Source organism: Aplysia californica, unplaced genomic scaffold (assembly GCF_000002075.1).
Source record: "Aplysia californica isolate F4 #8 unplaced genomic scaffold, AplCal3.0 scaffold00892, whole genome shotgun sequence".
In the NCBI taxonomy this organism is placed as follows: Eukaryota; Metazoa; Mollusca; class Gastropoda; order Aplysiida; family Aplysiidae; genus Aplysia; species Aplysia californica.
The window spans coordinates 90,274-102,374 of record NW_004798162.1 but is presented as its reverse complement, the minus strand read 5'-3'; the positions used below and the strand labels follow the sequence as shown (position 1 = coordinate 102,374).

Here is a 12,101-nt window from a genome sequence, read left to right as displayed (position 1 = left end):
GAAGGGGGTATTTGGTCGTGCAGTAATATAGTCTATGGGTGGTTTGTGGGCTTAATATTAATATAGTCTATGGGTGGTTTGTGGGCTTAATATAGTCTATGGGTGGTTTGTGGGCTTAATATAGTCTATGGGTGGTTTGTGGGCTTACTATAGTCTATGGGTGGTTTGTGGGCTTACTATAGTCTATGGGTGGTTTATGGGCTTTCTGCTGTGGTCTGCTCCTTCATTTTCAGTGACCCAAATGTCTTGTGTCCACGCCAGATGCGGCTGATATTTGTCTGGTTTGTTGCAAAGCACACCTGAACAGTGGGTGGTAGGCGGGTGCTCTGGTGTGATTTGCTTTTACTTTCCTATCAAACATCTATGATCTTGATCTCTCCTACTTTTTTGTGTTTGTTACTCTCTTGTAACACCTATATTCTTCGGCACTCTATGATTTTATTGGTTTGCGAGCGCTGTAAAACCTCTTAATAAAACTAAAACCCCCCACCTGAACAAGAACAAAACAACAATAGTAATGCAGTGAATGCAATGGTGTATCATGTGCACCTAGGGGGGCGGGGGGATGATTTTGTCTGGGCATTTTATTTTCAACCCTTGTAATTTCGCTACCTCAGAATTACAAAGTTCTATCTGCTCGTATCTACACTGTTGTTTTGAGAAATTGGACGTAAAATTGTTGAGTTTCACAACATGTCAAGGTTTTTCGAATTCAGTTCCTTGAATATCTTGACAACGACTCTGAATAATCTTTCGATTTCGATATAGCAGGTAGAACATTTTTGGTTTCTGGTCTTAGTAACTCAAAATGGCCAAAAATGTCAGATAGGTTTTTGTCATTCTAATGGAGTGGTTTCTGTTTAGGGTTTTCCTGTTCTCTTATTGGCTGGAGGTCGAAGTTGAGTTGATATGCTCCTCTTTATTTTCCTCCCATTGCAGAATTTGATGTTACCTGTTTGCCCGCTTGCCGTTTTTTTGGGGGGTGGGTGGGCGGGGGCAGTAGTTTTCAGACAGTCCCCTCCCCCCTCCCCCATACCAGAATTTTGTTGTTAACCCAATTTATATCTTAATGTCATTTTCAATAACCTACAGGCCAAATGATAGTAATGTCAGTCAGTTTCCCTCAGGTTGGAAGGCACCACATATACATGTACTTCTTACTTTTTTTCTTTCTCACTTTTGTTTCTGTCTATCTTACTATTTTCCTGCACTATGTGTCTGCTATTGTGTTTGTGTCCTTGTTTATTCTCCAACCAACAACGTTTCAAGTCTCCTTCAAAATTTAAACTGTTCCCATGGGAGTGTAAACAAATTTACTCCTTTGAACCAGCGATGTCATTTTCTTGTCACATTCTGCAATTACTAGCTTCTATTTTCAATGCTTTTGCCCTTTTCAGAGCAAGTCCTCATCTACTATGTTGGGCTGTTGTCCGGAAAGTTCTACAAGATTCTCACAGACAAAGAGGAAGCTGAGTTCTACAAGCAGCTGTTGGAAGGGGTTTTGCTGATCCTTGCAGAGGCGTTTGTGAGTTGCTCTATATTTGATTATATTGGTTTACTGAATTGAATACTACTTTTTTCGTTTATATTGGTTTACTGAATTGAATACTACTTTTTTCGTTTAGGTCTATACATGTACTTGTAAAGTTCGCACTGTTGAAATATTTGTTGTATGTTCCTTGAACTGAATACTACTTTTTGTATTTCATGCTACAGTTGAGATCAATTTTACATATATACTTTTTATATATTTTTAAACCTTCTTTTATCTTATATTACTAACCTTTGTCACTGATATGACCTTATTGTGTTTCAAATATTGTAAAACTCTTACTAAAACTAACAACTATAGGTCTTGATTCCTTAAGATACTTAGAGACTTGAACAAGTATTTTGAGACAGGGCGGGGGGTAGGGGGTGTTAATTTTTTAGATGCCCAATAAGCTCATATTTCAAGAGCTAAAGGAGTGTATTGCTAAGGTTTTATTGTTGACTGTTTTCAGATCCTCAGCACTAAAACGTATGTCGCCTCTGTGCTATACATCACGTGGAGAGGCTCAGTGTGCAATGCTCTGCATGACCTCTACTTCACGGACATCCTGTACTACAAGCTCAACGTCGTGGACAAGACTGTTGACAATCCGTGAGTGCAAGCTACAGTGTATCTTTTTGTTTTTATAGCATATATACATAAAGAGTTAACGCTCAGATGCTACTGGATCGCTAACAACACAGCATATCTTCATCTACTTTCCCGTTCTGCGTAATATGGAGATGATGGACATCCTCACACTTACAATGGTTTGTCGAAGTGTTTCTAGGTTGTTATAAAGATTTTTCTCTGTGGCATTGACATATCCTTTTTATTGTTCAATTCAAGGCAGATGGCGGGTGCTTTCTGTTGTGTTGGCTGTTCCGTTTTATTTCTTTTCAGTATTATTATTGTGTTCGTTGGTTTTCATTAAACTTTGAATGGTACTTGTCATAAATTACAACTCCATGAAGATAATCTCTCTTAGAGGTGTTTCATCAGTTTTGGTAGATTGGATGTTTTAAATCACTTGAGCCTATTCCTGTGTACTTACGGGACGCCCGGTGGCCTAATCCTGTGTATTTACGGGATGCGCTTTATCGATCAATATCTTCAGTGTTTTTTCAGTTACAAGCTGTGGGAAGCAGTGAGCCAACAGTTGACCCACTTGTTTCGTTTCATTAAAAATTTTGCGAACTTATGTGTGATACTTTTTGAGCTGTAACGGACTAAGTTAGTCACCCCTGCATTGCGATGGATAAAATATTATTATACATTGGACGCCAAAAAAAGAAAAGAATTGCATAACCCCCAGACATTGCCATTTCAAAATATTGATAAAATAAAAACGATTTGGACAAATTAGATGCAGTTTTCTTTTTCTTTGAGAGAATTTCTTTCTTTCTCTTATTGCATGTTAAAAACTGATAGCAGCTTTCACAGTATTTTTGTGGTTAACCCTTCAATATACCTCAAAAGTGTCAGCTGCAATGGTTGTAGGGTGAAAAAATAGCTCAGGCTCAAGTGAGTTAACTGCAATGTTGCCTTTTGCTTGAGGCAAAGTCTGTTGTGTTACATTTTTTACTAAGAGTTTCAAATCAATTTTTTCTTTTCAGGGACCAGCGTATCACCCAGGATGTGGAACGCATGTGTAACACTTTCAGTCAAGTTCTCATTCCCATCATGATCACCCCATTCACCACTGGCTACTACTTGTACAAGGCATGGAATGCGTAAGTCAGTTATGAACTACTACATAATTTCTAGTGTCCTGGGCTTAATTTCTTTCAAAGGCAGGCACCTGTTTTGTGAAAACGTTTGGTTTAGTCCACTGATTTACCTATTTGTTAGCCAAGTATTAAATATTATATATCAAATGAAAGAAAACTGAAATGAAAAATTGACACCTCCCCTCCCCCAAACCGAGTACAGTCAAACCTGTCTAAAATGGTCACCCATTATCAAGGAGAAAAGGGGCCGTATAACACTGGTGGCTGTCCTAGGCAGGACTGGTCAAAATGAAGAAAGCAAATCATTCTCTTCTGAGGTCCAAACCGGGCACGGCTGTTAGAAAGCGGTACTTTAGTTCGCAGGCAGCTAGCGCGCCACACCTTGTAATCTGACCCCGGTCACCGGGTCATGAACTCGTGGCCAGGGGAATTCCCCATGTCCCGCTAACAGCATTGTTCGTTTCATTTTTAGGACAATTAAACTTGCAAAATACGCCGATCGGTGACTTTATCGTCATTTTATTTTGCCTGTTTGGAACAAGGGGGAACTTCTGTACTTACTGAGAAAGATGCAAAATTGTATGAAATAACGATAAATATATATAGCGCTCCAAAAATGGCTCATATTTTACCATTGCCCTTTGGCGTGAATATTTTTAGATCTAAATTTCAATCAAACAAAACTTAATCAACCATTCAATTTCACATAAAATACACCAGAAATGGTCAAATATCAAAACTCACGTTGCTGTTTTTGAGGGAAGTCCATGGTTTTGGAGTAGTGAAGAGTTGATTGCAGTATCACCTTTTTTTTCTTTGTCGGAGGCACATTGGATAATAGTTTTGGATTTGACATGACGGGGTAAGATTGCATGACAACTTTCAGCTGTTGTTCGATATTACGTATCCCAGCTCCTCTTCTCTCCAGCTTTGCCACAGAAACATAGATAAGTACACCACCCTGTTTCCCATGTAAAGCCAAACCAAACCCATATGCTTGTATCCACGGGATTCAGTGGTTTTCGAAAATGTGGTGTTTGGGAAGTACCTTTTCACTTAAGTGTCTCCTGTAGAATGACATGTAAGTTTTGATGCATGTTGTCAAAGTGTGGTAGTCCGTCTTTTGACACTGGTTGGCCGTGTGAGATGTGAATGTGAAGGTCCCGAAACGCGTTGTGTAAATGATTGAATTTTTCTATGAGAGTGTAAGCGGTGTCAATTATGTTTTGGTTGTGGGAGTTTTCTACTGTTTCTTTTACAATAAATGCCGTGAGGTCTTTATAAACGCGACTCATGATGTATTTGTGGCAGTGATTGCCAATGAAAGAGCGGCCGTGATATGCCTGCAGTGTGATGTTGTGCGAGTCAAGTATGCTGTCTAAATGAGAACAGATAGGGTCAGTCCTAGGGTTAGGGGGTTTGTGCTCTAACTCCGACAACCTGTCTTCCTTCTCCGTCTGTTGTTTTTGAAAGTTAATTTTCTCCTCTTCAGAGTCAGAAAGTACATCTCAACCTTCTAAATGTCTAACCTGTTTCAAGTGAAGCAGAGAAATCTGAGTGAAAAATCTGAGTTTGGCTTTTGAGATAATAAACTCCAAAATGGAATATAATTTAAAATGCAACATTAGATGAACAAAACACTTGTACTGCAAAATGCGTAACTGCTATAACACCAGTGAGATTTCCGGAGCGAAAGTGGGATCGTCTTGTTAGTCTTAAGATGATCTTTAAAATGAGATGATAAACAGGCTTCTAGGTTTATCAGATCGGGAGAAATAACGAGGGAAAGTGATACGAAAATTACCAGAACCGAGTTACGCAGGCACAGCGGCGGGTATCGCTATCGTCACGGTTGTTAAGCACGGGAGTGGCCGACTGACACTGATTTATTACCTTCACCCGGGAGGTCAGACTGGGGCTTGGCCACCAACTAAAGTACCACTTTCAGTCGCATTTTAGCAGCCGTGCGGGGCTGATCTAAAACTTGAGACTGCCGTAAGGCTAATTCAAAAGGGTTTTTGTTTTCCTTTGAGTAGTGTAAGAAGGGTTTTTTTGTGTTGTTTTTTGGTAAGCTTTCTTTTTGTTGCTGATTTTGTGCAAGGGTAAAATAAACAGAACGTTATGTAAGTAAGACGATGAAGACCGAGTGCCATGGTTAAACAAACACATGGGTCGCCACCACTCTCAAAACGAGCGACGCTTTTGTTGCAAGTTCACGTCAACATCCATTGTAATTGTTACTTTGTTACTGATTAGGTAAACACAACAGTAACCAGTCACCTCTCTGAAGATTTGTGCATGAGTTGTGGGTGGGGCTTAAAGGTTATGATGGATCACGTTTCCCTCACCAGCATTTGAAAATTTATTGTTAGCCCTATCCATTGGTCAACTTGGGTAAACATTCACTGATGGGACTAACAATAAGGACAGTTGAATGAATTATGATGGCCTGTCCACAGGATGAGGCCGATTGAAAATTTATGACCAAGCGTCAGGCAATGAGTGACCACGCCTGGCCGCCTGAGGCAGGTAAATTTGACAGTAGGTTGTTAAAATAGGTGGCCGTGGCCGCGTTGTACAGATGCCCGTTTTACACAGTTAAATTATGTCGAAAAAACATAAGGGGGGAAATGGAAAGTGGCCATTTGTACAGCTGGCCGTCATGGCAGGTTCGACTGTATTTCTGGATCAGAACATGGATATTATTAGTGAAAGTTTGGAGTGGAATAGTTTCAGTATTTATAGAAACATGTAGTTGAGCCGATCATAAGGCTCATTGTAGTGACAAGGAAAATACAGAGATGATAAGTTGGCTTGTACTAGTGAATAAGTTGATGATGTTCTCATGATTTGATGCTGAAGAGACAATGGATTGATGTTCTTAATTAATGGCAGTCCAAATTTGCCAAAATGAATAATTAATCATAAACGTAAAATGTATTTGATTGTGGTCTTTGTTTTCCTCTCAGGTCTGGGTACATTGGACCAGCCAGCACAGCCGTGTTCTTTGTTGTGTTTACTGTGTTCAACAAGCTGTTGATGACTCCAGTGGTGAAGTACTTTTACATACAGGAGAAGAAAGAAGGAGATTTCAGGTATTTTTGTCATAACTTTTACGTGAGTGGTTGGCGCATGCATTGGTGTGGTTTGCTCCTTCTTTCCTATCAAACATCTATCGTCCTTATCTCCCCTTCTTCTTTTTTATGTTTGTTACTCTTTTGTAACACCTCTAATCTTCTGGCGCTCATATGGCCTTATGCAGTGGCGAGTGCAGTAAAACCTCTACTAAAGCTAAACTTATGTGAGTTCTTTATACTTGTGTGGAGCTGGTGGTTGGAGGATGTAAGTTCTAGTTTTTATCTTTCGCTCTTTTTTTCCCCTGTCTGTCCTACCTGGATCCCTGCACTATATGACTATTATTGTGTAAGTGTGCTTCTCTTTTCTTAAAACATCTGCTAGTCTAGCTCTTTCCAACTCTTATGTTCATTAGGTAGTGAGGGGTTGGTAGGTGTGGTCTGCCTCCTCTTCTTTTTTTCTGTATTAGTTTTTGTCCTTCACTGTTCCCTGGGAAATATTATGCTTCTTATGGCAACTCTGTTTTCAGCAAGCTTTTAATGAATTTAGTGGAGGAGTACTTCTTCATAGCGGAGAAGAAAGAGGGAGATTTTAGGTACATCTGTTGTAACTTTTAAGTGAGCTATTTTATTTATGCTTGTTTAGAGTTGATGGTTAGAGGGTACTTGCCCCTCTCCTGAAACATCCCAACATCCCCATGAGCACCAAGGCAAAGCTCATCAAGGCCATTATTTTACTAACGCTCACATATCGGTGCCAGACATGGTTCCTAACAAAAGCCCTCGATAGGAAGCTGGTCACATACAAAATGAAATGTCTAAGAAGAGCAGTAAACAAGACCAGGCGAGACAAGATAAAAAAATGAAGTCATAAGAGACATGGTAGGAGCAACACCAGTTCTACCACTCATTGAGAAACAGAGGATTAAGTGTTTAGGACACCTCGCATGGATGCCTTCAAACCAACCAGCTCTGAGTGCATGCAACACCAGATATTGTGGCTGGAGAGCCAGAGAAAGACCAAGACGACGCTGGAGCGAATCTGTGGCAGACACCCTCAGAGATCACGGGATGTCCCTCCAATAGGCCACTCGCATTGCTGCAGAGACGCCTGTGTCTCCCCACAACACCCACTACCACAAGTGGAAGAGAAAAGTGAAAGTGAAAGGTTAGAGGGCGCTGTATTGGTAAATTCTAGTTTTTACTGAACACTAACAATAACGACATAATTAAATCACTTTTTTTTTCTATTCCTTAGGTACAAGCATATGCAAATGAGAAGCAATGCTGAGTCTGCTGCATTTTACCGGGCAGGCAAAGTGGAGAAAGTCAAAGCAAATAAGAAGCTCTCTACTCTACTCAGAACACAACATCGACTGGTTCTATGGGAATTTGCTCTCCATTGTGAGTGCTTTTTATTTGATTTATTCTTAGTTACAATTTGCATTGTGTTGGAAGTAGTGTCACAGTCACAATGAGCATATTTTACAGAATATTTTACAGGAAGCCATAGTTTTAGTTAAGTTCTTCTTTTTAGCTTTTTCAGTATTTGGAGGTTGCACCTTTCTGCTATAAAACACTGTTTCTTGCCTTTATACCTGTCTGTGTTGCTTTTTTTGTTGCAAGCCAGATTTGTATGTCTTGTTCCTATCTTTTCTTAGGTCTGCTCCTTCCTCTCTTGATTCATCAGTAGTTCAGTTTCAGTGAGGAGTGTTGGTGTTTCTATACCTCATTCTTCTAAGTACTTCTTGAATTTTTAATTTCCTGTATCCTGGATGTTCTTTTTTAACATTTAATTTTGAAAGCGGCGAATGTTTCCTAAAATCTTGTTCATTGATTGTCCATGATTCACCTCCATATGTTGTGGTGGGGAATATTGTGCTTCTTAAAATCCTTATTTTGTATTTTTTGCATTGTCATTTCCAGATGGATGTCATCTTTTTCAATTTTGATTTTGTGATTGCAATTCTACATTTAGCAAAGTTATATAAGGACAATAGAAGTGAACTATCTTTTTTGCTTGGTATCATGGTTACAAAGAAGAAAGGGAATAGCATATTTTTAAAGAGTTTCAGTAACCTGGCTACTGAAAACAAAATTGATTTTAAAATCTTTTTATTAACCCTATCCGTACGTTGTGCTTCACTATTTTATCCACACAAAATGGGAAACTCTGTGCCTCCACTTTCCAAAGAGGAAATTTATTCGTTAATCCGATCTGTACGCTGTGCATAGCGGTCTGTCAGAATGATGATACTGAAAGTTTCAAAGAGATCTTCGCACTAGAAGTATTCTAAAATGTGAAGAATACAACAACCCCTGGGGTTCAAAATGACCCCAGGCGTATGGATAGGATTAAAGGACTAGTTAAGTGCTGACATTTGTGATGTCAATTCAAGATCTAGATCTTTAAAAAGATGAGATTTTTTCTTTAAGCAAAATACTGTCTGTGTGGTGTATGAAATAAACTGCTATAGATATGTTTTGATAAGTGTAGCTATGTCTATAAAAGCTTTTTATCCCTCCATCTTACAAATCCTCAATTTTATTATGGTTGGCTGGAAGGCACCATCAGTAGGTCCTGTTTCTGTTGTTTTTTTTTAACAATTGTCTGTCTTGCTTTTTCCATGAAGTAAATTACTGTTCTTGTGTCAGTATTCCTGACTTTATTCAAGCTCATATTGTTCTGTGTTGTGAACCAAAATTTGTAGGTGGTTAGCGGGTGCTCTGGTGTGGTTTTCTCCTTCTTTCTTATCTCTCCTCCTTTTTTGTGTTTGTTACTCTCTCGTAACAGCTCTAACCGTGGGCACTTATATGACCTAATTGTATTGCAAATGTCGTAAAACTTTTACTAAAACTATGAAACAGAACCAAAGATTACTGTTAGTATATGTGGGTGGTTGGCGGGTGCTCTGGTGTGGTTTGTTCCTTCTTTCCTATGAAACATCTATCGTCCTTATCTCCCCTCCTTTTTTATGTTTGTTACTCTCTTGTAACACCTCTTATTTTCTGGCGCTCATATTACCTTACGTAGTCGCGAGCGCTGTAAAACCTCTACTAAAACAAACTGTCAGTATGTTGAAATAAGTGTAGTGTATACAGAAAAGCATATTTCTTTCTCACAACTCTTTGATTTTAATAATTTTGTAATGTTTACTCTTCACCAGGTTGTACGAACAGTGCAGACTACTTGGGCTCCATCTTGTCATACATTGCAATTGCTTTTCCTATTTTCGTTGGGAGATACGATTATATGGAACCAGGAGAATTGGCCCAGCTTATCAGTACAGTAAGCCACACAGTTTTATTAGTTCTTCTTACGCAGGGGTCATCAAACTCTAGTCCACGAGGTCAGTATGTCTGGCCCACAGCTATGCTATCACTCAGAAAAACAAACAAACTTGAAAGATGTGTTAAAATATCATGCTCAGTACTCGATCACCAAAATGATTTTACTTTAACCATTTACATTGAACTCTAGAGTGCAAATTAAAAGTGGTTTCGTAGACTTCATAACGTCTAGCAAATGTTTTTATAATGTATTCAGTGTGTAGTATTGAACAAAATAGTTAAACGCTCTATCCTTGGCATTCTCTCAGTTATCTGGTCCTCTTTGGAAAAAAATTGGTGACCCCTGTTCTTGCTGTTCTCTTCAAGGTAAATCTCTTTTCATGTCCACACTCTCGCAGTTAATTTAAGACTTTGCCCCCACAGGACGCCAATCGGCGAATGTAAGAATCGATCTCTTTTCCCCCTTGGGATGCTGATCAGCGATGGTGTGATATAGCGACAAAAATGTTGCAGCAATGATCTCCTTTGTGATATATGCATTTTTAAAAAGTTATAATTTCCTTCATGAATGGCTAGTGTGGCCTATGAGGTCGAAAATGATTTTGTATACAATAAGTGTACATTAAAAAAAAATGTCTAGTTGACCTAGCTGCTTTATGCTAACACCTGAAGAGAATTCGGGTGACGAATGTGCTAGTTCTAATGTTTCCAGTTCCAATTCTAATTCCAATTTATGCTAACACCTGAAGAGAATTCGGGTGACAAATGTGCTAGTTCTAATGTTTCCAGTTCCAATTCTAATTCCTTTTTTGGTGAACACGCGATCATCACAATTTTCTTAATGAGTTAAAAATTTCAAAATGGTTAGGGTATTTTTGCCGAGATACAGGTATTGTACTAATGTACCCTATCTACATACCTGGTCTGTGGGGACAAGTGTTGTGCGCACTGCGCGGTGCTGTGTGGGGCAAAGTGTTAACTATTGATTTTTTTCTGTTTTCTGTAAGTAAATTTAAATGACATGTCTTTAAAACTTAGGAGAATGGACTTATATTCTTTGGCATCATTTTTATGAGATTGGTGAATGTGCATGCATATTATAATGAAATTGTCTGTGTCTTTTCAGAATGCCTTTGTGTCTATATATTTGATCAACTGTTTCACAAAGTTGATAGACCAGTCAGTTCAAATGACTGATGTAGTAGGAGCAGCTCACAGGTATGTGTAAAGTTAAGAACATAAGTTTGTCCCAGTGCTCTTCTAGCAAATAATGTGTCATGAATGAAAATAGAAATACAAAAATAAGTATAAAATATCTCTATTTAGATTACGCTATTCAGAATAAAAGTTGGACGTGAGAGATTTTGATTAGTAGTCAAATATCCTGGGTTTTTTTTTTTTTTTCTTTTTGCTTAAAAAAACCTTTTCATTCATTTGTTAATTATTGAAGATGTATAAACATAAAATGTTATATAATATGATACAGTGATTCCACGTGTGGGACGTAGAAGTATATCTTTTTATCACCAACAGTTGCATGATAGTTTTCTACATTCACCTGAAATAGAATTGAGTGCTCTCTAGTTTAGAAAATAGTTTACTTTTCTATTTTTTTTGTACAGCCTTCCTCTTATCCAACTTTCTTTACTGGTTTATGTAGCCTTGAACACTGAAGTTGGCATTTTCCCAAATTTTAATGCTGCTGCTGCTGTAGATAATTTTCACAACACCTACTCCTGTGTACACACAGCTGTAGGCGCGTTACATAAATCCAAGTACAAAACAATAACTGAAAAAAATAATATTTGCTCATATGAATGAAGAAATGACACACATGCAAACATACACACTCACACACACACACACAGACACACACACGCTCATTTTAATTTGTCTGCTGATATAATATTTGTATCATTTTGTCTTATTTCTTGCGTTGTCTCTTTCTATCACCTCGTCTAGAATATTTGTATAATTTTGTCTTATTTTTTGCGTTATCTTTTTCTATCACCTCGCCTAGGATATTTGTATCATCTTGTCTTATTTCTTTCGTTATCTTTTTCTATCACGTCGTCTAGAATCGGCCAGCTGTTTGAGGAGCTGGGTCGGCTGAAGGATGAACAAAATGAAAACTACAGCTTCTTAGAGGCAACTACCAACCCGTGAGTGGTTTTGTTTATTTAGTTTTGTTCTCTTATGCTTTTCCCCAAGAGCTTCCCCACTTTAGTAGTATTCCCATTGGTCATGTTCGGGAAGGGGAGTGTAATAAATGGACACCATAAATAGGTGTAACTCTTCTGATTATGAAAGTAAATGGATGAATGTCTATGGAAAGAAATGATGTGTGGTAATTACTTTGGTGTGTTGCCTCTGCTTTTTTGTCTGATTCTTTCCTTTGTTCTAGCCACATTGTAAATCTCAGTCTCTGTCTGATTGTGGCGGTGGTGAAGTACTTTTACATACAGGAGAAGAAAG

At 38.5% G+C, this 12,101-nt stretch overlaps 1 protein-coding gene across 1 annotated transcript in view; it reads left to right on the top strand.

The window, feature by feature from the left end:
• LOC101852213 (lysosomal cobalamin transporter ABCD4) overlaps nucleotides 1–12,101 on the top strand; it is a gene marked incomplete at its 5' end in the record, with an annotated part of 31,732 nt that overhangs the window by 10,865 nt on the left and 8,766 nt on the right. The window contains 8 exons of the mRNA XM_013089190.2: nucleotides 1,398–1,525; nucleotides 2,004–2,143; nucleotides 3,148–3,264; nucleotides 6,231–6,356; nucleotides 7,594–7,739; nucleotides 9,503–9,624; nucleotides 10,753–10,844; nucleotides 11,705–11,788. Coding sequence (XP_012944644.1) covers nucleotides 1,398–1,525; nucleotides 2,004–2,143; nucleotides 3,148–3,264; nucleotides 6,231–6,356; nucleotides 7,594–7,739; nucleotides 9,503–9,624; nucleotides 10,753–10,844; nucleotides 11,705–11,788 — 955 coding nt within the window. The remainder of the gene's footprint in view (nucleotides 1–1,397; nucleotides 1,526–2,003; nucleotides 2,144–3,147; nucleotides 3,265–6,230; nucleotides 6,357–7,593; nucleotides 7,740–9,502; nucleotides 9,625–10,752; nucleotides 10,845–11,704; nucleotides 11,789–12,101) is intronic.